The 25,351-nt window shown below is 40.3% G+C and overlaps 2 protein-coding genes across 2 annotated transcripts in view; one reads left to right on the top strand and one right to left on the bottom strand.

The window, feature by feature from the left end:
* Positions 1-6: 6 nt before the first annotated feature.
* On the bottom strand, positions 7-22,191 carry LOC101846852 (neurofilament heavy polypeptide). The gene is made up of 14 exons (XM_005111889.3): positions 22,092-22,191; positions 21,578-21,648; positions 19,071-19,177; positions 18,059-18,103; positions 17,295-17,370; positions 16,251-16,339; positions 15,017-15,166; positions 13,127-13,238; positions 11,960-12,121; positions 11,126-11,260; positions 7,032-9,593; positions 3,637-3,689; positions 2,666-2,721; positions 7-251 (listed from the first exon to the last, which is right to left on the bottom strand). The coding sequence occupies exons 1-14, from the start codon at positions 22,126-22,128 to the stop codon at positions 217-219; spliced, it is 3,690 nt and encodes a 1,229-aa protein (XP_005111946.1). The 5' UTR covers positions 22,129-22,191; the 3' UTR covers positions 7-216.
* A 430-nt stretch (positions 22,192-22,621) lies between these two features.
* The window catches only part of LOC101847852 (histone-lysine N-methyltransferase SETD1A), a 25,924-nt gene continuing 23,194 nt past the window's right edge, over positions 22,622-25,351 (top strand). The window contains exon 1 of the mRNA XM_013090104.2: positions 22,622-23,422. Within this exon, the coding sequence (XP_012945558.1) occupies positions 23,395-23,422 (28 nt within the window). The 5' untranslated portion in view covers positions 22,622-23,394. The remainder of the gene's footprint in view (positions 23,423-25,351) is intronic.

Here is a 25,351-nt window from a genome sequence, read left to right as displayed (position 1 = left end):
AAAATGTGGGCTTCTTCAATTTCATTATTTTGACGAGCACTTGAAATCACCACGATGCCTCACATTATATGAGTCATTTATGTCGATATCACCACAATGCCTCACATATATGAGTTATTTATGTCGATTTCACCACGATGCCTCACACATAGGAGTTATTTCTGTTAAACTCGTGTAACCGATGTGAAGATGCACCGTCAAGTTATTGGTGTCCTGCTACACCGGAGCCGGGGCAGAGCGCAAAGACTTTCCTGAGGAGAGAAAGAATACAGACAATGTTTAGTTTTTAGTTAGTTATAGTAAGCGGAAAAAAGCACGGGAGAATATTGTAACAACAGGCTGTTGGATGGAAAGAGAGGCAGAAGCAGACAGAGGGAAAAGATACTGGACAAGATGACAACATGGCAAGGAACAGCAAGGACAACAGACACCATTGCAGCAATGCAAGACAGTGAAGTGGAGGTCCATGATCGCCCACGCCAGTCAGCAAGGCACCAGATGATGATGATGAAGTGTTGCAACACAATAAGGTCATATAAGTGCCGAAGATTAGATGAGTTACAAGAGAGTAACAAACAAAAAAAAGGGAGGAGAGATCAGGACGATAGATGTTCGATAGGAAAGAAGAAGCAAACAACACCAGAGCACCTGCCAACCACCCACACGGACATTGTAAGAATGCTGACAGTCGTATTACGTTGGTGGACTATATATATATATGGGGAAAATCACAATGACACATTGCCCCCCCCCCAACCCTTTTGGTAAGCGTTTTACGGCGCTCGCAACTCCAAAAGGTCATATGGTCCTCCATCTTCTCAAAACAGCATTTTTCAGGATAGCTCCCTTGTGCTTAAAAGTCACCAATTATAATTAATGAACAGGACTATGATTATTATAATGTATGTAGCCTACAGTCGGGCACGGATACTTCAAACATGTTGGGGATTGACAAATGTGCTCCACACATCCACAATTAATTCGGGAAAACCGATATCACAAAAATTTCAATAGATATCTGCAAGGAATGTCAAATGGTAAAAGCTATGCATGACTGAGTTTTCCTTGTCCGTGCAGTCTGTTCCCCACGGTACATAGATTACCCACACTATCAACCTGTCCCCGCGGTTTTATGCACCCCGCATAATTTAGCAAAATTTGATCATTTATTGCATAATTTCTGATTATTTTCCTTCATCATTCTTTGCTGTTGTTGTTGTTATCGATCCAGCAACAGCTGGGCTCTCGCCCTTCTGTCCAATGCCATGTAGTGATAAGTGCAGGTCTGCTGCAGTTGCTGTAATGTTCCAAAGAGTGTGTTGTCTATGTTAGGTCTTGGAGGGAGAAGGGTAGCTCTGATGTCATTTAGGGCTGTGCAGTGGAACAGGTGATGCTCCACAGTCTCATATGCATAGTCACACAAGGGACATATTGGGGGAAGTTCCGAGTTATCATTCTTTGTTAAAATTAACAGAATCGAATAATTTCCCATTTTTGGGCTCAGTTTGCATAATTTCAGAATTTTTCTTGCATAAAATGACGGGGACAGCAAATTGTACCAGCTATGCATGATGTTGAGTTTTCCTTGTCCGTGCAGTCTGTTCCCCACAGTACATAGATTACCCACACTACCAACTTATCACTGTGGTTTTATGCACCCCGCATAATTTAGCAAAATGTGATCATTTTTTGGATATAATTTCCGATTATTTCCCTTCATCGTTCTTTGTTAAAAATTAACAGAATCGGATAATTTCACATTTTTGGGCTCAATTTGCATAATTTCATTTTTTTTTTTGGAGCACAAAACCACGGGGACAGACCAAGTTATCAGTCATTGCTCCTTTCCACTGATATTCTTTTCTCATCTTTTAGTTTTAGTAGAGGTTTTAAGGTGCTCGCAACTGCATAAGGTCATATGAGCGCCAGCAGATTAGAGGTGTTACAAGAGAGTAACAAACATAAAAAAGAAGAAGGGGGGAGATAAGGACGATAGATGTTTGATAGGAAAGAAGAAGCACACCACACCAGAGCACCCGCCAACCACCCACTTTCTCATCTCTTTCTCTTCATGGAATCTGAGTCTCCCCATTCAAGTGTTTGTTGAATATCATGTATATTTTAGATTGATTTTCATGAATAATACCCCCCCCCCCCCCCCCGAACCGGGAATCCCATCTTTGTTTTAAAGCTGTTACACCAGAGTTTCAGTGTACACACACACACACACACACTCTCCCACTTTATGCAAAAGAGGAACTTGAGTTTCAGTACACACACACACGTACTCTCCCACTTTATGCAAAAGTGGAACTTGAGTGTCAGTACACACACACACACAAACACACGTACTCTCACATTTTATGCAAAAGAGGAACTTGAGTTTCAGTGTACACACACTAACGTACTCTCCCACTTTATGCAAAAGAGGAACTTGAGTTTCAGTACACACACGTACTCTCACATTTTATGCAAAAGTGGAACTAGAGTTTCAGTGTACACACACACACGTACTCTCGCATTTTATGCGAAAGTGGAACTTGAGTGTCAGTACACACACACACACACATGTACTCTCCCACTTTATGCAAAAGAGGAACTTGAGTTTCAGTACACTCACAAACGTACTCTCGCATTTTATGCAAAAGTGGAACTTGTTACTCACGTCTGTTAGCTGGAGACTTTCGTTTACTTTGAGCAGGTTTCCTCTCCACTTGTTTCCTGGGGAAGTTGAGAGAAGGGGGTTCGTTTGTTTTAGTAGAGGTTTTACGGCGCTCGCAACTGCATAAGGTCATATAAGCGCCAGAAGATTAGAGGTGTTACAAGAGAGTAACAAACAAAAAAATGAAGAAGGGGAGATAAGGATGATAGATGTTTCATAGGAAAGAAGAAGCAAACCACACCAGAGCACCCGCCAACTCAGTATGAGTTTCAAGCAGCTGCATAACAAGCAAAGTGTTAGGTTGGAACCCACAGGGTAAAAGATCAAGGAGAAGACCACTTGGAACGTGGAGAAGAGTCACGAAAATGGATGTACAGAAAAATGGGAAGACGTGGAGTGACATCAAACGACTCGCCCAAGATAAGGAAAGGGGGAAAGTGTTTGTTCGTGGCCTATATCCTGATCCAGGGTGAGAAAGATGATGATGATGATGAGTCTTAAGGCACTGCAACACAAAAAGGTCATATAAGTGCAGAAGATTAGAAGTGTTACAAAAAAGTAACAAACTTACAAAAAAAGAAAGAGAGGTAAGGATGATAAGACGTTTGATAGGAAAGAAGGAGCAAACCACACCAGAGCAATAATTGATCACCCATTAGGGGAGAAGGTTTAAAAACACAAAGATAGGCGTGACGACCTGGCAGTGATACAAACAATCACAGCAGCTTGACTACATAAATATTTTAGTTTTAGTAAGAGTTTTACGGCACTTGCAACACAATAACATCATATAAGTGCCGAAGACTAGAGATGTTACAAGAGAGTAACAAACACAGCAAAGAAGGAGGGGAGATAAAGATGAGAGATGTTTGATAGGAAAGAAGAAGCAAACCACACCATAGCACCCGCCAACCACCCACAATGTAAGTGGAGCTCATTACCACAACAACAAAAAAAACCCCAACACAACTCACGTGTTGGTGGTTGTGGCTGACTCCATATCTTCTGCTCCCACGGCTTTATCATCCTGCAAAGACGCAGGACAGAAACCAGTGAGAAACTGATCACAAAAGTACCGTATCTACTTACTGAACAATATGTGCCCCGACTATCCATCAACATTTCCGGTTAAATTTGCCCATTTACAATTCTACTGTGCATAAGAACATGTTAATATAACATCCCCCCTGACATAATGGCCTAAAAGACACTTCAGTCAGTAGCACTGCCCCGGGGGGGAGGGAGGAGGAGACTCTTCTTCTGTTTCAAAAACATATTACTTGATACAGAACAAAGTTTTCACCAACACCTGACATCTGATTGATGTGAGTTTGGCAATAAGACAAATGGAGATATTGACTAAGAATAAGGTACATATGTGACACTCTCACTGTTGATAAGAGTGTGTGCTATATTCAAGATCAAATTAGTTTACACATGAACAATGTTTAAAAAATGAAAGCAAACATATGTAGTCATCCACAAATCCCAGACAGCTACATCCTGCGACCGCGCAGAACAACAGCAGCATGGGTGAAGCAATGACCTGGACTTACTGTGCGACTGTCTAAAAACCTCACACATCTCACTTCAATGTGTGGGCGGAAAACTGTCGCATACATTTCAACTAACAATTCTTAAAAATGAGATCTGTTTTAGTAAGCATTTTTCGGCACACGCAACACAATAAGGTCATACAGAGAGTAACAAAAACAAAACAGATGGAGGAGACATAGGAAAAAAACATTACCAACCATGCATTACACTATCTCTCTCATTCCTTGGTATTTCTTTACACAGACAAGGGTTATTTCAAAACTAGTTTATACATGATATTAAGTTTTAGTTTTAGTAGAGTTTTTATGGTGCTCGCAACTGCATAAAGTCATATGAGTGCCAAGGGGTAGATGTCAACAGAGAAGTCCTAACAGGGAATCAGGCTTACTCTGCTCACCTCTTCTTTCATTTGAAAAACATATTACTTGATACAGAACAAAGTTTTCACCAACACCTAACATCTGATTCATGTGAGTTTAGCAATAAGACAAATGGACATATTGACAGATAATAGGGTACATATGTGACACTCTCGCTGTTGATAAGAGTGTGTGCTATATTCAAGATCAAATTAGTTTACACATGAAGTTAAAAAAAAAAAAGAAAGCAAACATATGTAGTCATCCACAAATCCCAGACAGCTACATTCTGCGACCGCGCAGAACAACAGCAGCATGGGTGAAGCAATGACCTGGACTTACTGTGCGACTGTCTAAAAACCTCACACATCTCACTTCAATGTGTGGGCGGAAAACTGTCGCATACATTTCAACAGACAATTTTAAAAATGAGATCTGTTTTAGTAAACATTATTTAGTACTTGCAACACTAATAAGGTCATAGAAGTGCCCAAGACTAGAGGTGTTACAGAGAGTAACAAAAACAAAACAGATGGAGGAGAGACAGGAAAAAAACATAACAAACCAGACATTACACTATCTCACTCACTCCTTGGTATTTCTTAAGACAAACAACTCTTAAGCCAGGAGTTTTTGAAGGGGAATTTCAGGACTAGATCCTGTTTCCCTTTTCCATACATTTGACACAAGACAACAGGAGTTATTGACTGAAAAGGAATTGTTTGTTTGTTTGAGTAAAGAGAAGCACATCTACTCACTAGTGGTCATTTAGTGCTGGGAAAAAGTAAGACAAGACAGACAGAAAGAAAAGTGGAGAAGTAGGATCTACCAGTTGCACCCTCCAACGACCTCCCTGAACAGGGAGTACATACGCAACACTTTGGCTTTTAACAAAAGTGAGCGCCATATTCAGGATCAAATTAGTTTACACAAGAGATCAAAAAAATTTTTTTTAAAAATGAAAGCAAACATATGTAGTCATCCACAAATCCCAGACAGCTACATTCTGCGACCGCACAGAACAACAGCAGCATGGGTGAAGCAATGACCTGGACTTACTGTGCGACTGTCTAAAAACCTCACACATCTCACTTCAATGTGCGGGCGGAAAACTGTCGCTTGCATTTCAACAGACAATTTAAAAAATGAGGTGTGTTTTAGAAAACATTTTTCGGCACATGCAACACAATAAGGTCATACAAGTGCCCAAGACTAGAGGAGCTACAGAGAGTAACAAAAACAAAACAGATGGAGGAGAGATAGGGAAAAAACATTACCAACCAGACATTACACTATCTCACTCACTCCTTGGTATTTCTTAAGACAAACAACTCTTAAGCCAGGAGTTTTTGAAGGAGCATTTCAGGACTAGATCCTGTTTCCCTTTTCCACACATTTGACACAAGACAACAGGAGTTATTGACTGAAAAGTGATTGTTTGCTTGTTTGTTTGTTTGAGTAAAGAGAAGCACATCTACTCACTAGTGGTCATTTAGTGCTGGGAAAAAGTAAGACACGACAGACAGAAAGAAAAGTGGAGAAGTAGGATCTACCAGTTGCACCCTCCAACGACCTCCCTGAACAGGGAGTACATGTGTGACACTTTGGCTTTTAATAAAAGTGTGCGCCATATTCAGGATCAAAATAGTTTACACAAGAGATTTAAAAAAAAAAAAAATTTAAAATGAAAGCAAACATAATAATATGTAGTCATCCACAAATCCCAGACAGCTACATTCTGCGACCACACAGAACAACAGCAGCATGGGTGAAGCAATGACCTGGACTTACTGTGCGACTGTCTAAAAACCTCACACATCTCACTTCAATGTGTGGGCGGAAAACTGTCGCATACATTTCAAGAGACAATTTTTAAAATGAGGTCTGTTTTAGCTAGCATTTTTCGGCACATGCAACACAATAAGGTCATAGAAGTGCCCAAGACTAGAGGAGTTACAGAGAGTAACAAAAACAAAACAGATGGAGGAGACATAGGAAAAAAAACATTACCAACCAGACACTACACTATCTCACTCATTCCTTGGTATTTCTTTAGACAAACAACTCTTAAGCCAGGAGTTTTTGAAGGGGAATTTCAGGACCAGATTCTGTTTCCCTTTTCCATACATTTGACACAAGAAGACATTGACAGATACCAGTGCACAATGAAACAGAGAAAGACAAAAGGGATGTACTTTAGCTAATCTTTCAATGATGAAAATTCTTTTTTGGCCTCTCATACAAACTCTTCTGTCTAGAGGGGAGATAAAGACGATAGACGTTTCATAGGAAAGAAGAAGCAAAACCACACCAGAGCACCCACCAACCACCCCACTTATTTACTGAATTACTGTTTTACTTTCTTGTGGTCAGTTCCAGCCCCCCCCCCCCCCCCCCCCAATTTCTTGGACGTAACGACAACATCCCACTGATTCACTTCTGCATAAACTCACCTCATTGTTGCTCTTCTGCTGACCGTTGCTCGGCGATGAACTTCGGAGATAGTAACCTTTCCTCACTGACGTCCGGCCCCGCTTTTTGGCACTAGGCTTTTCTGAAGATTTCTGTTCTTTTGGAGTTTGACTGCTTGATGGAGTCTGGGACCCTTTTTTAGCAGCTGGCTTTTCTGGAGATTTCTGTTCTTTTGGAGTCAGCCTGCTTGATGGAGTTTGAGACCCTTTCTTGGAAGCTGGCTTTTCTGAAGATGTTTGTTCTTTCGGAGTTTGAATGCTAGATGGAGTCTGGGACCCTTTTTTGGCAGCTGACTTTTCTAAAGATTTCTGTCCTTTTGGAGTTTGACTTCTTGAAGGAGTCTGGGACCCTTTTTTGGCAGCTGACTTTTCTAAAGATTTCTGTCCTTTTGGAGTTTGACTTCTTGAAGGAGTCTGGGACCCTTTTTTGGCAGCTGACTTTTCTGAAGATTTCTGTTCCTTTGTGCTCTGCTGGCTGCTTGAAGGAGTTACTACAGACCCCGCGGTCTCCTCACTACCGACCAAACTTTGCTGCTGAAACTCTTTGAGCAGTCTCTTGGGAAAGGCGTCTCTGGTAGTAGCCGTGGAAACAGAGACGGGGGTCGCAGCAGCAGCAGGAGGCGGAGCATCGCTTGGCGCCGCTTCCGATTTGTTGCTGGGCACACTCCCAGCCCGGGGCGAGACTGCTGATGGCATGTTCTCAGGAACACCAACATCCTCCTGGGGTTCCGAGGTAGAGCGGTTCGATTTACGGGACGCTTTAGCCTCCTTGCTGATAGACTTGGTTCCGTCTGTGTTTTCAGTCTCGTCAGTTGCACACGTCTGTTTGGGCGTGACGGCGGGACTTTGGTGCTCATCCTTGTCTGTACTTGGTTCATTTTCACTTATAACAGGCTTCCGCAACCAATCTAAAAGTGCATTTTTGGAACTCTTCTCTGCATTTGACGAACCACGAGACGGTCTCACCGCCGTTAGACTCTTCTTGTTCTTTTTGGCATCAGGAAGCTTTTTCTTCAGCGGGGTACTGTCAGCCCCTTCACTCTCAGACTTTGAGCGCAGTCGGGTGTTCACGGCTCGCGTCTTCAGTGAGTTCCGTATGTCCGACAGCACCATGCCAACTTCCTCTTCCGTGACCAGCTTGGGAGGGGACTCGGCCTCCTCGACTTTTCCCTCTTGCTTCTGTGCACTGACCTCGGTTGTCTCCTCTTGCTCACCATTCACAGAGCCCACCGCCGAGGCAACCTTCGTCTTTTCCTGAACACCACGCAGGGATCCTTCCGACGCACGACGCTGCCGCTTGGAACGTTTGCTTAATGAAACATTGGCCGACACTTCTCTAGCATTCTGCGCTAACTCTGGGGACTTCCCTGTTTTTGACGGAGACGCTGACTCTTGTGACTTTCCAGTTTTTGACGGAGATGTTAACTCTGGTGACTTCCCAGGTTTTGACGGAGATGTTAACTCCGGTGACTTCCCAGGTTTTGACGGAGATGTTAACTCCGGTGACTTCCCAGGTTTTGACGGAGATGTTAACTCTGGTGACTTCCCAGTTTTTGACGGAGAAGCGTCCTTTTTCTGCTCCTCTCCGACAGCCTGTGGTGAGGCTGACGCAGGCTCAGTGTCTTCATACACGGTCATCTGCATCCCATCGACTACCACCGTCCGAGGTTCGCTTGCTACCAGGTCACGTGTCACATTTTCACCTGATTCTCCAGCCCTCGTTCCATCTGGCACAGAGTTCTCCTCACTTTTCGAGCCCACATCTTCATCCATCCCTTCCTCACAAGAACCCATGTCTCCACTGTTTTTGACAGATTTCTGTTTCAAGGACTTCTTTCCTTTGATCACTGGCGACTCACCAGATCTGACGGAGGTCTTCACATCAGATCTCTCGGAGGTCTTCACACTTTCTCCTCCCCCGACACCGCCCGTCGCGGTCACCAATGCCCCTCTCTGTCCTTTTGACGGGGAGAAATGACTCCCCTCACCGGGAGCGGCTGAACTGCCTCTGTCCACAAACTCTGACGAGCCTACGAGTCCTTCATTGGCTGATACTTCCAACTCCAGGCCACTAGATCCTTCTCCCGACAATACCATTGAGTCTTTGAGTCCTGGCACATCGGAATGTTGTTTGTCCATTCCACTGCTCTTTCGTTTCTTCCTTTGAGGAGTCTTTTTCCTTCCTTCCCTCTCTCTGCTGTCACTTCTCATTTCCTCATCTCCATTCTGTTTTTCCTCTTCTCTTTCCTCGACAGACGAAACAAGCTGTTTGCTATCAGCTGATCTGTCCACATAGCCGAGTGAAGTCACTGCTGTCTTTCCCGTACTCCCTGCAGATTCGGATTGAACCGCTTTTTTCTTAGCGCTCCGTTCCAACGTGAGATCTTGTTCCATTTCCTCCACGACAAGTGATCTTTTCTTCTTTTTCTTCACACTACCCGTTTTTTCCTCCATTTGTTCTCCCTTTCCCAAATTAGCATCATCCACGGACGGCGGTGCAGTCTTTCTACGTTTCTTTGCCGGTGGATCATCTGACAGGATTTCCTGAAAAAAATATTAAAAAATCAAAACAAAAGAACAAACAACCTCAAACAAACAAATGAATGAGGAAAGGTTAGTAGACTGTGAAGTTAGTTTTAGAAAGAGTTTTACGGAACTTGCAACAAAATAAGGTCATATAAGTGCCGTTACAAGAGAGTAACAAACACACAAAAACAAGGAGGGGAGAAAAAGATGATAGATGCTGGATAGGAAAGAAGAAACAAACCACACCAGAGCACCCGCCAACGACCCACCCTGTGAAGTAGAAAGCTTTGAACAGAAGTGACCACTAAAGTAAGCGCCAAACAAAAAGTGAAATTCATTTAACACTAAGAATAACATGCACATTATTTCCAAAATTAGAACATCATCATCGTTAACACCATCATCATCAGTTATTTAGCTTTAGTAAGAGTTTTACAGCACTTGCAACACAATAAGGTCATATAAGTGCCGAAGAATAGGTGTGTTACAAGAGAGTAACTTACACATAAAAAAGAAGGAGGGGAGATAAGGATGATAGATGTTTGATAGGAAAGAAGGAGCAAACCACACCAGAGCACCCGTAAACCACCCACCACCACCATCATCACCAACTAAACAAATTTTCTTTTTCTTGTTATGTTTTTCCTCCTTGAAGCATAACAAAAAGCTTGACATGTTGTGAAACTGGAGATTTTTAACACATTACAGCCTAACTCGCCCGCGAATTCCCTTACGCGTTCCACCCTGACTCGCCCGCGCCTACCGAACGTCTTTAGAAACGAAGTGTCGCCTTGACGAGACCCTGGGGCCGGGATTTTGACTTGCATAGTTATAGCAAAAAGTTTCTTCTTTCGTTTGATACCAAAATATGACAAATCAGATGGCTCATATTTTGATGAAAACGTTGTAGCAAGAGTTTGGGGCGATTCAGATTGATCAGACACAGAAAATCTAGAATTTAGATCTAGGGCCCGACCGCGAGGCTTAGAGTGAGAGTGACGGGTCGGACACCCCGATTGAACTAAAGTTGGAACATTTCCAACAGTTTGAGCATACATAAAGTTATATTTTTCTGAAACTACATTCAGTTTTCTTTTTAACTTTTATTTTTTCAGGATTTTTGGAATTTGTTTAGTATTTTTAAAATGTGTTTTTTAAAGGCTAGTATTCACGGGAGGTGGGTTCTTTCCCCTTGCTTAGGATCTAACAATGGACTTCCCGTCCAGGTCCTTAGGGTGTCATGTGTTAACATCAAATTTCTCAAAAGTTGGTACTGAGCAAGATACAACTTCTGTAATTCAAGGGCAGCGACTTATCGAAGGAGACGTGAGCACCACGCTAGCGGAGCCACATTCATGGCTCTCAACTCAGAATGTTAAAAAAGGAGGAACTTTCTGCGCGATAGTGACATAAGACCATTTTCGCAAGACACTCATTTATCATTAAATATTTTCTGATTGGCTCGCTATAGCGGTAGTGGAGATTAGCGGAGGAAATCGCGGTAGCGGAAATCCGTTAAATAGGGGAATATTGAGACCCCTGCACATTACCTTGTCCTGTTGAGAAGTGCCGTGTGTGTCAATCACAAACAGCGGCGCCGCGTCACTGCTCTGGGCGGTAGACTGCGAGGCCTCGGGTGCATCCTCCACGTCTTGCTGCCGCGAGCCCAGGCACTGGGCAAACACCTGGCCAAAACACAAACATCAGCAATGAATGGTCATCGTCAGACACTGACGGTCAGGCTATTATTATCATCATCATTAGCAACGAATGTTTTCGTTCTGGAAAAAAAGTGATTGAAACCATTTGAATTTGGCACCTGCAATATTAATTTGAGTAATTTTGCATAAGCATTGACAGAGCGCGCTCATATGACCTTAGCAGTTGCGAGTGCCATAAAACCTTATACTATACATACATACATACAAAGGAAGTGACTTTGTAACTCTGAATGAGTGAATGAGAAACAGTCATAACAGATTATTGCAGAAGGGAGGAGCAATTTCAGCAAAATCTCTCATCAACGTGAGGAAAATGTAGTCATGATGCAAACACATCAAATGTTCAGTTTTAGTTTTAGTAAGAGTTTTACGGCACTTGCAACACAATAAGGTCATTTAAGTGCGGAAGATTAGAGGTGTTACAAGAGAGTAACAAACATAAAAGAAGGAGGGGAGATCAGGACGATAGATGTTCGATAGGAAAGAAGAAGCAAACCACACCAGAGCACCCGCCAACCACCTACTTCAAATGTTCTGACTACAATCTGGACAGTTTAAGGAAGCGTAAAATCAAAAGCCATTGTCAGTCAGTGACACAGCTGTGAGTGAGAGAATCTTATTATTTTTTTTAAAGGAAGGGGGGTGTGTGTGTGTGTGTCATACCTCAATAAGCTCACAAACAGCCTCCGTACTGAGCGACAGTAGCAGCTCCGACACTCTTCTTCCCTTCAAGCTTTTGTCCAGAGGGAAGTGATCCTTGGCCTCGGGCCACAGTTGTGACAGCCAGCCCACAAACCTCTGGGGAGCTCGCACATTCAAATTGGCCTGTGTGAGAGAGAGAGAGAGGTGGTTTTTAGTAAGTGTTTTACGGCACTTGCAACACAATAAGGTCATCTAAGTGCCGAAGATCAGAGGTGTTACAAGAGAGTAACAAACACAAAAAAGAAGGATGGGAGATATGGACGATAGACGTTTGATAGGAAAGAAGAAGCAAACCACACCAGAGCACCGGCCAACCACCCACAGAGAGAGAGAGAGAGAGAGAGAGAGAGAGAGAGAGAGAGAGAGAGAGAGAAAAAGAGAGAGACAGACAGAGAGAGAGAGAGAGAGAGACAGACAGAGAGAGAGAGAGAGACAGACAGACAGAGAGAGAGAGACAGAGAGAGAGAGAGTGAAAGAGAGAGACAGAGAGAGAGAGTACAGAACCCAGAGCTTATCACCTGGTGTACATACTTGTGTGTGTATGTGGATGAATGAGTGTATGATTGCACATGTACAAAAACCCTTGTACTATTGAGTAGGAGTGTTGTGTGTGTGTGCGCGCGCGCGTGTGTGCTGTTATGGTCAAAGAACAACATATTCTTGATAAAAAAATAATTGATATTTCACTATACTCAGTACAATCCTTCAAGAGGCCTTGTGGAAAAACTGTGTGGTGAACATTTCACAATACAAACAGATTCAGCAAAGTATATCAGGGTAAGTTTTAGTAGAGATTTTACAGCACTCGCAACTGCCTAAGGTCAAATGAGCGCCAGAAGATTAGAGGTGTTACAAAAGAGTAACAAAAATAAAAAAGAATAAGGGGAGATAAGGACAATAGATGTTTGATAGGAAAGAAGGAGCAAACCACACCAGATCACCCGCCAACCACCCACAAACAAAAACAACATTTTGACACCAAGCATGTGAGGCAAGAAGACAAAAAAACAACAACAAAAAAAAGCAAACATTTCCGAGAGGTTCAAACCTTAAAAAAATTAACCTAACCTATCAACATCTCAACAACTGATCTAGCTAGCCGCGACTTTGGATGGACGGTGGACAAACCTGCACGACATCGGACAAGTCGGCCGACACAAGACTCCAGCGTCGCAGAACCACCATGTGCAGCAGGTAATCCAAGACGCAGTCTCCACTTGGGGGCCGCAGGAGCAACTTCCTGTCAGAGGGGGGGGGGGGAATCCACCAAAAAATTATCATGACAAAAACAAACATTCCTTCCAGGACTTCAAACTGTCCAAAACAATGCCGCATGCAGTGTTCCTGCCATGAATTTCCCACCAAATTCAAGAAGATTTCAAGGAAAAATTATTAAAATTGAAGGAGATTTGGTCAAGAAATTAATGCCGAAAGCCTATTTCCGATAGGCCTACACAAGGGTTCCTGCCATGAACTTCCCACCAAATTCAAGAAGATTTCAAGGAAAAATTATTAAAATTGAAGGAGATGTGGTCAAGAAATTAATGCCGAAAACCTATTTCCGATAGGCATACACAAGGGTTCCTGCCATGAACTTCCCACCAAATTCAAGGAGGTATCAAAGAATATTTTTTTTTTAATTCAAGGAGATTTGGTCAAGAAATTCATGCCAAAAGCCTATTTCCCATAGGCATACACTTGTCCGAAAGTAACCGTAGTTTCGATTTTCCAACAAAAACTCTTTATGTCCAATCTGGCAAAATTCAAGGAGTTTTCAATTTAAGGAGGTCCCTCAAATTCAAGGAGTTTTCAAGGTAATTTTTCCTTGAATGCAAATTCAAGGAGTTTTCAAGGACTCTTTGAATTCAAGGAGGCAGCAGGAACCATGTGCACGTACGGAAAAGAAAGCGAGACTCTGCTAAACCTCTCTTACGAATATTGCATTGGCTTCCTGTTGAGAAAAGAATTGTGTACAAGTTAGCCACCCTATGTCACAAATGTTTAAATGATAATGCGCCATCATATTTATCAAATCTGTTGAGACTGTAAATTCCAACTCGCAGTTTAAGATCATCATCTGACAAAAAGAAATTTTTTTTACCAACTATGAAACTTAAAACAATATGTGAAAGGGCATTTGAATGTCAAGGCCCCAAGATCTGGAATGCTTTGCCAAGTACTTTAAGGGAGATAAAATCTTTTGAATCATTCAAATGTCAGCTGACGTCATTTGTTTTTAAATTAATAAGATGAATATTTGGGGTGATTTTCTTTTAGTCAGAACCCAACGTTTTATGTTACTGTTGTACATTGTACTGTCTTGTAAAGTGCTCAGAGCCTGTGTACTTTAATCGAGGTTGAGGGATATATATAAATGTCATGTATTATTATTATACCACTGGCAGTTTTTATGCTAAAAAGTGACATCTCAGCTTGTACCTCCAATAGGCTCACGCGACCATTCAATATCTCCCGAAGTACCATCAACAGTGGTTGCTTATATTCTTTACTTTTTTACCCGTTCCATGTCCTGGTTTTCGTGCCAATATTTGAAGGTTACGTAAAAATGTGTTGACATGGTGCCAATTGTTATGCTTCTAGAAAAACAAAACAAGAAAAAGGGGAATTGTTTAGTCAGTGATGATGATTTTTGAATTTTCATACTTTCTCTGACAGAAGGTTTATTTGCTCATATAAAGTTTGCCTCTGCTGAAAAGATGTCTACAGTCTTTAGACTCAGGTAGAACTTAGTAGAAGGCTTACAAAAAAGTAGCCTACGAAAATCTTTGCCAGGAAGTTCTTTCAAACCAGACATTTTATACCAATGAAGGTTACTGTTCGAGGAAAAATGTTGCTGTTAAAGGGAGTTATTAATACATTGGAAAAATTCCACTACGCAAGCTTAGGTTGCTGTTATGTGGAAGTTGCATTTATCTGGGGTTGCTGTTATATGGACACCACTGTAGTAAGTCATTGCCAAGTTCCAGTATTAGTCAATCAAAACCAAAATGCTCTTACCTCAACACCGGCAGCAACAGCAGGGCTCCGCTGGCATTGCACTGCGTCGCCTCCAGCAGGGCAGTTTTCAGGCAGCGGTCATTCAGGTCAAACAACAGCCAGCTGCAGAGCCGCTTGGACGACTTGACCACACTGTCGCCGCCGCTGCCGCTATGACACAGAGAATGAAGTAACATGTTAGTGAGAGTTTCATGGCATTTGCAACACACAAGTCATACAAGCGCCGAAGATTAGAGGTGTTACTTGAGAGGAACATATGAAAAAAAGGATTCGAGATAAGGACAATAGATGTCTGAAACAAGGAGTAAACCACACCATAGCACCAACCGACCACCCACACATTTAGCCTCAACCAAGAATCTGCATCAGATTGGTACACTATGTTCCTCTACTTATTTCAGCCATGATTAAGTATGTTCATCTATTATTTTCAGCCATGATAATCAATGTTCCCCAACTTCATTTAGTGATGATAAGCAAAAATTTCTGAAAACTGAAATCTTCACACACATCACCTCTTTATGTGAACTGACCCCATTCAAGCTCTACAATATGAGAAAAGTATCACTGCAGAGCTATAACAGGAGAAAGAAACAGCAGACACAAGCGCACAGAGACAGTCACCAGAATTTCATAATAATATCCAGTGCCCATTAGCACCATTGGTTTCGGTTCGGACCGGTTTGGTACGCAGGGCTAGCCACATAGAGGGCACACAGCGACCGACCATCGTGGCACAAACCGATCGCCCTCGTCGTTGCCTAAAAAACAGACATGTTTGTTTTCAAGGCCACGAGATGTGCGACTGCCGATCGGTTTGTATTAGAAAACTGATCCCACAATGGGCACTAGGTATAATAACAAATCTGGCTAGCAGTGTCCTAAACCAATTTCACAATGGTTATTATCTCTCTCTATCTGGGGGCTCCAGTGGCTAAGTGGGTAGTGAGTTCCGACTCAAGTAATGTCAAGCAAGTGTCGGTGACACGGGGATCAGATGGGTGGTCACTGGGGTGTGTCCTTGAGCAAGACACGACAATCCTAGCTCAAAATAAATAAAGGGTGCTGCTCAGTGGCGACCGACAATGGCATGGTTGTAAACCGTTCTGTATTTTGTGTAATATTGTGTATTTATGTATGTAGATCTAAATGTATGTTTGCCATTGTAAACCAAAGTGCCCTTCCAGGACAAATAAAAGTGTAATTTATTAATAAAAAAAAAAAAAGTACTTACCCATGAACTGTGACGAAGAGATCCACATAGACTGAAGCCAGCGAAGGTAGCAGGCCAATCATGTGAGAGTCGTACCTAACAGGAAATGCCTGTCAACGGAGAGGAGTTTTAGTTTTAGTAAGAGTTTTACAGCACTTGCAACACAATAAGGTCATATAAGTGCCGAAGATTAGAGGTTATACAAGAGAGTAACTAACACAAATAAGAAGGAGGGGAGAGAGAAGCAAACCACACCAGAGCACCCGCCAACCACCCACAAACTAGATAAGTTAAGGGATAAGATGAGAGATAAGATAAGATACACCTTTATTGTTCAGATCCTGGCACATTGGTTTGGTGTTTTACCATGTACACACATACACTCACACCAACATGCACACACACGCAGGCTTACAGCCACATGCATATTATAATTGAAAGGTAATATAAACAAGAATAATCTTAAGCTAGATACATACTCAGTATTCTGACTGTAACTAAATGTTATTATGACATATGCTCTAGTCATATGAATACTTGTAAAAAGATGGTTTAAGATGGAAGAATTTTGATGGATGATGGTAAAAATGACCTTCAGCAGAATCTTTCTTTGTTACAGATCAGACGCCTCTGTCTTTTACTTCTGACTGATTCCTTTAATTTGAGGGAACAAGGGATGTTTATTGTCCAAAAAGATGGAATTAATTTTTTTAGTACAAGCTGTAATGTACAATTCATCCAAGTAAGGGAATGTGTATATGTTGAAATTTTGCATGCTTTCCGTATTAATCGATTTAATTTTTCAAATGAAGTTAGAGGCAGTGTTCTTACTGCGGGGAACACTGCATGCACAGACCAAGGTTCAAAGAATTGTTTTCTTTTCCTTAATAAAACGAACATCTTCACATCAATGTAGCATTCTTCAACTGCAAGTATTCAATCTGATCTTTATTTATGCAACAATTCAAGCACAAAACACACTAAAAAAAAAAAGAAGCATGACAGCACATTTTACTACATGTTACATGCTCTTTCTACATCCATACACAAAAAGGAAAACTGTACCTCATTTGACAACGCAACCTGTTGTGCTGAACAAAGTGACCAGAAATCTCGCACAAGGGAGAGGACTTCAGACACCCTGAACAATGAACAGAAAAAAACCAATTGATAATCACATAACGATTTCTTGACCAGTGTCTAGACGTAAGAGAAAAGTCGTCACTGCATTTCTAAACCTTATTGAAAGTTGACAAGATTTACAGGTAATATAAAAGAGTACAAAGGGAGGGAAGAACCCAAGACGTCAACTTCTCTTGTCTGTCCCTGTCGTTTAATGAAAGAAAAATTTTGAAATTATACAAACTGAGTCCAAGAATATGAAATTATGCGATTCTGTTAATTTTAACAAAGAATGTTAAAGGAAAATAATAAAAAATTGAGCAAAAAGTTATCTAATTTTGCTAAATTATGCAGGGTGCATAAAACCCCGGGGACAGTATTGTATGCTCTCTGGGCATATTTCACATTTATTACACAAACAAGAATTCTAAAATTCAAACTCAGTGTACACATCTTATTTAATTTCCTCTACTTTATTTATATGCAGGCTGACTGACTGTCTATTTCTAATCTTTCACTGTGAAGAGATCTACCAATATTGGGGTAATGTTCGTCTTTCGTTTCTTTTTTGTATTTGTACTGTCTAATTTTTGGTCAAACTATCTAAAGTTGACCATAAATCTACCTGAAATAGGAAATAAATTTGAAGTATGGAGCCCTACAGATATATTTTTCGGGACCCATCTACTATTGCCAGAAAAACTCACAACTTTGCATCCTCTGCAATTGCTTCCACTTGACTAGATATCTTCCTGAGGAGAACAGCATTTGAAAAGAACAAATAAAAGCTGTCATTATATTTATTTTGAAGCATAATAGCTAAGTACATAGTAAAATGAGAACAAAGTAACTGTATATTAATGAACAAAAAAGAAACCTCTGTTGCAATGCTGACCTGCCAACCACTCCATGACCAAAAATAGGAGTTTTCCTGTGATAGGATAGTATCCTTCCAACCCCCCCCCCAAAAAAAAAAACCCCAAGGAGCTAAGTTACGTAACAAAACAGAGACTGGTAAATAAATAAGCATAGCAAATACACGCAAAACAAAACCCCCCCCAAAAAACAAAAATAGAAAAAGAAAGAAAGGCGTATTTTAATGTCATTTACCAAGTCGCTTCATGTCATTCACGAGTCGCTTATAATCGATTGAAGCAGAATCCGATCAGGGATTTTTATCAAAGTACCCGACAGGTCTGGCAATGAAAGTGTTCGGGTTTGTAAATCATCATTAATTATCAGAAACCCACACTTTTCTCCTTACTGGAGAAAGATTAAAAGCATAGAATAAGCAATAAATGAAAAAATTATGATACGTTATTGAGAAAGTCTATAAGGCTTATAGCCCACAATAGTAAATGGCAAGTCACACACAATAGAGCTGGCTTTTGCTACAACAGCATGGATAGGACAGTCTTTTTCACAGTAGTGGTAAATAAATTCCTTTTTATACATAAATATAAGTCAAGCTGATGTCAAAATCAATTGCAAAAGACAAATTTATAGTAGCAAAAATGTGTAATAAACAATATGCCTATTCTCCCAAGTGCTTCTAAGTGGCAGGAATCATCAAGACCATCACATATATAATACAACATGATACAAGGTATACCAATCAATTACAACAACCTATTCTTGGTGTGCACAAGGCAAGAACGATAGAGGATGTGTTGTCGATTACTCAATTAATCATGACATCAGCTGACAACAATCTCTTACCCGATGAAGAGCTGGACCAAATTTTTCAAGCCATCAAGATGAGTGGTGAGGGGCACAAGGGAATTGAGAAACCTTACTGTGGGCAGGATAGAGGCTTTTCTTTGACTCTGTGAGAGAAAAAATTCCAGTAGCCAGATGAATGATGGGTACAGCAACACCAATTAAGGGGGTGTAGCTATGGTCAACACCCAAATGCTATAGTTTTTGGTCTAACGCTGGCTTTTCTGCATCAAAGGCGGTGACATGGTACAAAAAAGGGTACCAAGCAAAAAAATTCAAGATTTTAGCCATAATAATCTCAAGCCATCAAAAATAAAGGATTGATTCAGCATTTTTAAAACCAATTTTATATTTTGTCAATCATCAACACTCATCAAGATAGAAGCCTAATATTTGGCATGGTGAATACTGTTGGTATGTAGAACAACCTTACAGAGCCAAATTTGAATTTTCTGTACGGACTTGTGAGCCTTACACTCTTTATTATGCACTACATTCAGGTCTCCAATATTTTAAGATTTTGTAAAATAAAAAAGGCCTAAAACTCAAAATTTGTTCCATAAACAGCAAAAATGCTCCTGTAAGGTTATAGAGAAATGAGTATAAAAGATTGTGTCCAAATTTGAAACACTTCTGACAGTAACTTTCTGAGATCTGCTCAAAAAATGTTGCTACCTGGTCAGATAAACAATTCTGAGAAAACTGCAAAGAGAGATAATTTTTGGTGAAGATTTTCCTACATTACTACCTCTCTCAAATGCATTTTCCAGCTATTTCCAAGTTTGATAAGGAATCAGGCTTCTAAAGATGGATCCTTGATATTGATATCTATTAAGATACTTCAAAATCCGAAAACTGATATTTTTTCAAAATTTTTACTGATCTGACCAGTGGATCCCCTTAATACCTCAAAATAAAAATACATTACGAGAGTGACTTTGAACTTTGGTAAAAAGTACAACACGACAAAGGAGAAATCACGATCTGACTTCAGATGAGTTAAAAGATGCTTAAAAAACCAGAAAGAAGGTCAAATGGTCAAATTTGGTCGCTTTTAAGCACAAGGGGGCTATCCCGAAAAATGCTGTTCTGAGAAAATCGAAGGTAAAGTTTTTGCCCATTGCTCAGTTTCTTTTAAAAGATAAGGAGTTTTTCCCATAAAACCAAACAAATATACACACCAATGAAGCCAAATTTCTCATATATAGGAAGGGCAATGCCCTCTTTTGGTGTAGGTCAAGGTTTCTGGAAACCCCCGAAATCTGGGTTAGTCCCGCTTGTCCTTAAAAACGAACATTTTAGCTTTACGAACAGAACATTTTGCCATACAGTCGAATCTGTCCAAGAGGACGACCCATTGTCGAGTAGAAAAGTGTTCATCCTAGACAGGCGGTCCTCTTATACAGATGTCAGATGTTCGTTAGAGCAGAATCAACTTTATTTGATACATTCATTTATGGCAAATTTCCTGGTGGAATTATCATCTGAAAAGAATTGTCCTTAACCCTATCTGTACGCCCTGGGGTTATTTTGAAATCCCGGGGTTGTATTCTTCACATTTTAGAATACTTCTAGTGCGAAGTATTTCTCAAAAAATCATTTTGACAGCCTGCAATGCAAAGCGTACGGATCGGATTAACGAGTTAATTTCCTCTTTAAAAGTGGTGGCACAGAGTTCCCCACGACGTACGGGGATACGATAGTAAAACACGAAGTACGGATAGGGTTTTATTAAAAGAAACATGTTGGTTTAACAGGCATAATTGAGATACTACGCAATATAAAAATAGGAAGAGGCTAGCCGTACTTAATGACGGCTAGACTGCCGACGGCTAGACTGGCAGTCTAGCCGTACTTATTCTTAATATGATGGCTAGACTGACCATTTACAAAGAATAGGCCTACTGAATTGTAAATATACATTTTTAGTGTTCAGTACCTAAAGTATTTGTGTATTTGAGACGAAACCAGGTGCCTTAATGACAGTGCATGTATTTTAAACCTCCTGTTTTCTAATGTTAATAGGGCCTAAGATAAGTACGGCTAGACTTCTTGTCTAGCCGTACTTAAGTACGGGTAGACAGCCAGGCTAGCCGTACTTAAGGACGGCTAGACTGTCAGGCTAGCCGTACTTAATATTGATGGCTGAATTGTAAATGAAATTTTTAGTTTGCAATGCCTAAAGTATTTGTATTTCAGACAAAACCAAAAGGTGCCTTACTGACTTGCATGTATTTGAACCTGAATAATTACTAGATCTAGATCTAATGAGACCTGTGTACTTAACAGGCTTGAGTCGATAGGGCCAAACCTAGATCTAAGTACGGCTAGACTGGCAGTCTAGCCGTACTTAAGTACGGCTAGACTCTCAGTCTAGCCGTACTTAAGCCACTTCGATTAAAATAAATAAACAATGAATTGTAAATCAACGTAAGTCACAAGCCCCCCCCCCCTCCCCAAACCGAGTTCTTCAGCCCAAGAAATAAAGGAACAGGTCAAGGACATACCTCTGTGCTGTTCAAATTCTCCAAGAGATTGCAGCCAGATTTGTGGAGCGCTTGTAGCAGCAATGCTCGGTCTGTGGGCAAAACAATTTTGTTTGTTTGAGGAAAGAGAAGCACATCAAAACAATAATGGCCATATTAATGCTGGGAAAAAGTTAAACACATTGACAGTTAACTCTGGATCAATAAACGGGACAGAAAAACAACACTTCTCTCTACCCACTTTTAATGTCTCCTTTGTGAATCAAAACTTTTCACATACTTAAGACTTAAGAATCTATCTCTTCCATAATTGGTTCTTTTCATTTTCTAAATCTAACAATTCAATAAAAAGAGTTCGAATTTTCAAGCCAAGTAACACAATATTCATGACAAGTCAAATAATAATTCATCTTTTACAGCATTCTTCTTCACTCCTCCCTTCAAAGACTATTCTGATACTTGATACTTGTCAGCATCTCAGTTACCCAAATTATTAGAAAAAATTATGCCGGGTGTGGCTCATGCCCCTCCTTACCTCGGCTTGTATACATCATCTTCACCAGTGGCACCATGCACTGACTTTAGAACCTCCGAACTAACCCTGCTGAGGAAACATATAAAAAGACAAAATAAGAATGGCAAAAGGAATCGAACATTTTAGTAAATTTTAATTAGTAAATAGATCTAGAGATCTCGATCTAGATCTCGTATAACTTTAACAGGCACAGTGACACAGGCCAAAGGCCCAGACTCATGTTCTAATTCTATCATGTAAGCTAATCTAGATCTTTAGGACTTTACTAGAATAGATCTAGATATTATATATCTAAATTAAATCTCTTCTAGGGCAGACTAGGGCCTTCTGGACTCACAGGCCCAGCCAGGCAGAGGCGAGCCATCATCATATCTATGACTATGAAACGCAATTCAATTTCAGATTTCATTGAGTATCATAAAGGCAACCAGAAAAAGCCAGTAACATAACTATGTAATAATGCAAAAACATTACTGACATTGCACAAGTCTACAACTACAGTAATAATGGATCTAAATAATTGACATGCGGCCGACCATGCCTCTTACCCTGAGCATTGGAAAATGAATACGAGTGGATTGTTTCGTTCTCAATATTTTGCATCTTACTTTTTCCGACGTAGGCATCGTACTTATTTCTTTCGCTGTACAATTTATCATCTAATTAATTTTGATTGACCGAATGCAGTACCTCGGTTTGATAAGACATTATAATGAGGGGACAAAATGTAAACAAATTAATCATTTATGATAACTGGTTATGAATCAATTAAGATTCTTAATATAGGAATAGGAAACCAGCTGATGGAAGGGCTAAGATCTTTGACTTTTTGTTTACTCCTCTTTGTCTTTGGCTTTGGATTGAGATTACTTCTTTGATCGAGTCTTCTGTACTCCTGTGAGCTAAACTATAATATTTTCGAATACGTACATTTTTTTCTGGACTTGGTTGATAATATCTTAAGATGTAGTGATCCATATTTAAATAACAACTCATTACATTCAATATGAAGTGTATCAGTTCTTTGTTTTTAAAAAATAAGTTGATACTTCTGCGAAACTGAATCAACGCTGAATGTAATCGGAAATGTAGAGGATGCTGGGATCGTTGACAATGTTGTGGAGAAGAGAAAAGGGAAAATAACTGTAGTGTCGTACCGCTCGATCAACAATTTCTACTGGTATCTGAACGGTTATTATTTTTTACTGATACTGATGTTGCTGTCTAGAGGAAAAGCAGCCAGTTTTACTGACATCCTTATGTCTGACAAACCACATTGATTGGGAGATCACACACTGGAATCATGGAACACGACAGAAGGCATCCGATGAGTGAGTCTGCTGCTGCTCACCGACACACAGAATTCAGAATACAGCCGCTGACCAGTTACATTCCTTTTTCTTGTGGCCGATTTAATTTTATTCACTCCAAGTCAGCAGATGGTCGGTGTAATAGCCAAGTATAAAGGGGAGCTTAAGGAAATTGAGTTTATTCACATATTGTTGTTGGCGTAATAATGGTTGAGTGCAGTAGAAGACCTACAACAGTTCATTTCAAGTCAAGGAAAATTGCACACAGAGTTTGAAGTTAGAATCTCTAGAATCTAGAATCTAGATATATATCTAGATTTTCTTAGAAATTGATACTGAACTGTACATGATGATTTCACAAATAATATGAGAAACTACCATAATGAATAAACTTAATTTCTTTCGTCAAGATTTATTCTGTACCCAACCACGATCTGAGAATTTAGAGTGAATAAAATGATATCGGACAAAAGAAAAATCAGAGATGGTCAGTGACAGGGCAATTTTCCAGACCAGGAACATTGTCATTGTCAGACTTAGTCGACATGGGTAATTCATAAAGTAAGATTCGACCCTTGGATTTCCATGGTAACTAGGCCTATTCAGTTCTATTGTTTTCAGTCCAACTATAAAACTGACTGAAACATCCTCGGATGCGTTAATCAAACTTATAATATAATAAAAGTTAACTACCCTTCCTTTTTGTGACAAGGCCTCTGCCTCTATCATACTCATACTAACACTCTATGTTTGTATTGAGCAACAGCAGCTCTTCTGGAAAAGACCCTGTTGAACAAAATGAACATGGTGCACCACTATGAGATCGGCTGTAGTCACACAAGGGAAGTAATAAAAGTCAAAAATAAAGAAATATTTATTAGGCTAAAAGTAAAAGGATGTTTGTGGTGAATTTTTCAGGAGAAAGTGAAAGTAAGACAGGAAAACAACAGAAAACAGTAGAGTTATGAGAAAGGGTAATCTGAGGGTCAAATTTTTACCTTATATAATAAAAAAGTTATATAGTACGCGAATCCACAAAGTCTGAAAAAAAATGTTTCCAACTGGAAGAATGCCATAATTATAATCAATACTTTAAAAAAATGTTATCATTTGAATTCATATTTGAATTTTACCTAACCCTACCAGTGCTTGGCAAACAATTATTCTGGAACTGAAAGAGATTAAAATCCTATCGTGCAGTCTTACGACAATTTCTAGAAAAGTCAAAAGAAATGTTGTCTTTGGAGGTATAGAAAGATTTAAACGATACTCACAAAAGGAACCTTAAAAGCCTCGTTTGCCTCTTGTTTTGTTTGCTTGTTGGCAACAAATATAATGACAACATTAGCAAGACAATCTGCAAAATAGAGTTTTATTACAGAAGCAGGCTAGTTAATATTTAAATTTAATTAATTCAGGGTTGTAAATCATGATGTTGATGAGGTTGCTCTTCCTCCCAGCAGCCTGGATTCACACTCACAAAAAAAAAAAGCTTATTTAATAATAAAAATAGACTCAGAGGCTCATTCAGTTTGTATATTCTTTACGGTAGGATTTTATCTCTTTACTTTGTGTTCGAATTTTTCAGGTGGAAAACCAATTTGGCAAATCAATTGCTTTTAGGCCCAGGCCCAAGTACATAATTTACTGCTTTCACAAGTGTACATTAACTCTTTAAACCCCATCTGACGCTGGTAGCGTCCGGTGGTAATAACCCTGTTCCCCATCGTACGCCAATACCAGTGACAACTTAGCAATGCCAATCGGGCTTTTCCGCGAGGCGAAAATTTGGTCCCCGTTTACGGGCGATTTTGCGGACCCGGCCGAAGCGTAGGTGACTAACTTTGTCAACCTCGGTCTGCTCTATTTCCGAACCAATCCGAATGAAACTCGGCAACCAATCAGAAAATAGGGCAAACTAATGATATGTGGACGTTGAAGTTCGTACAC

This window comes from Aplysia californica, unplaced genomic scaffold (assembly GCF_000002075.1).
Source record: "Aplysia californica isolate F4 #8 unplaced genomic scaffold, AplCal3.0 scaffold01144, whole genome shotgun sequence".
In the NCBI taxonomy this organism is placed as follows: Eukaryota; Metazoa; Mollusca; class Gastropoda; order Aplysiida; family Aplysiidae; genus Aplysia; species Aplysia californica.
The sequence above is the reverse complement of the archived record's forward strand: the minus strand, read 5'-3'. Positions and strand labels throughout refer to the sequence as shown.

What these genes read in the sequence shown, in the direction of transcription:
- LOC101846852 (XM_005111889.3), bottom strand. Translation starts at nt 22,128, where the DNA reads ATGGTGCCACTGGTGAAGATGATGTATACAAGCCGAG. An exon ending in CTGTTTGTGAGCTTATTGAG is followed by an intron (nt 11,261 to 11,959) that starts GTATGACACACA and finishes TGTTTTGGCCAG; the next exon opens with GTGTTTGCCCAGTGCCTGGG. An exon ending in AGCAGAAGAGCAACAATGAG is followed by an intron (nt 3,690 to 7,031) that starts GTGAGTTTATGC and finishes GCGTCTTTGCAG; the next exon opens with GATGATAAAGCCGTGGGAGC.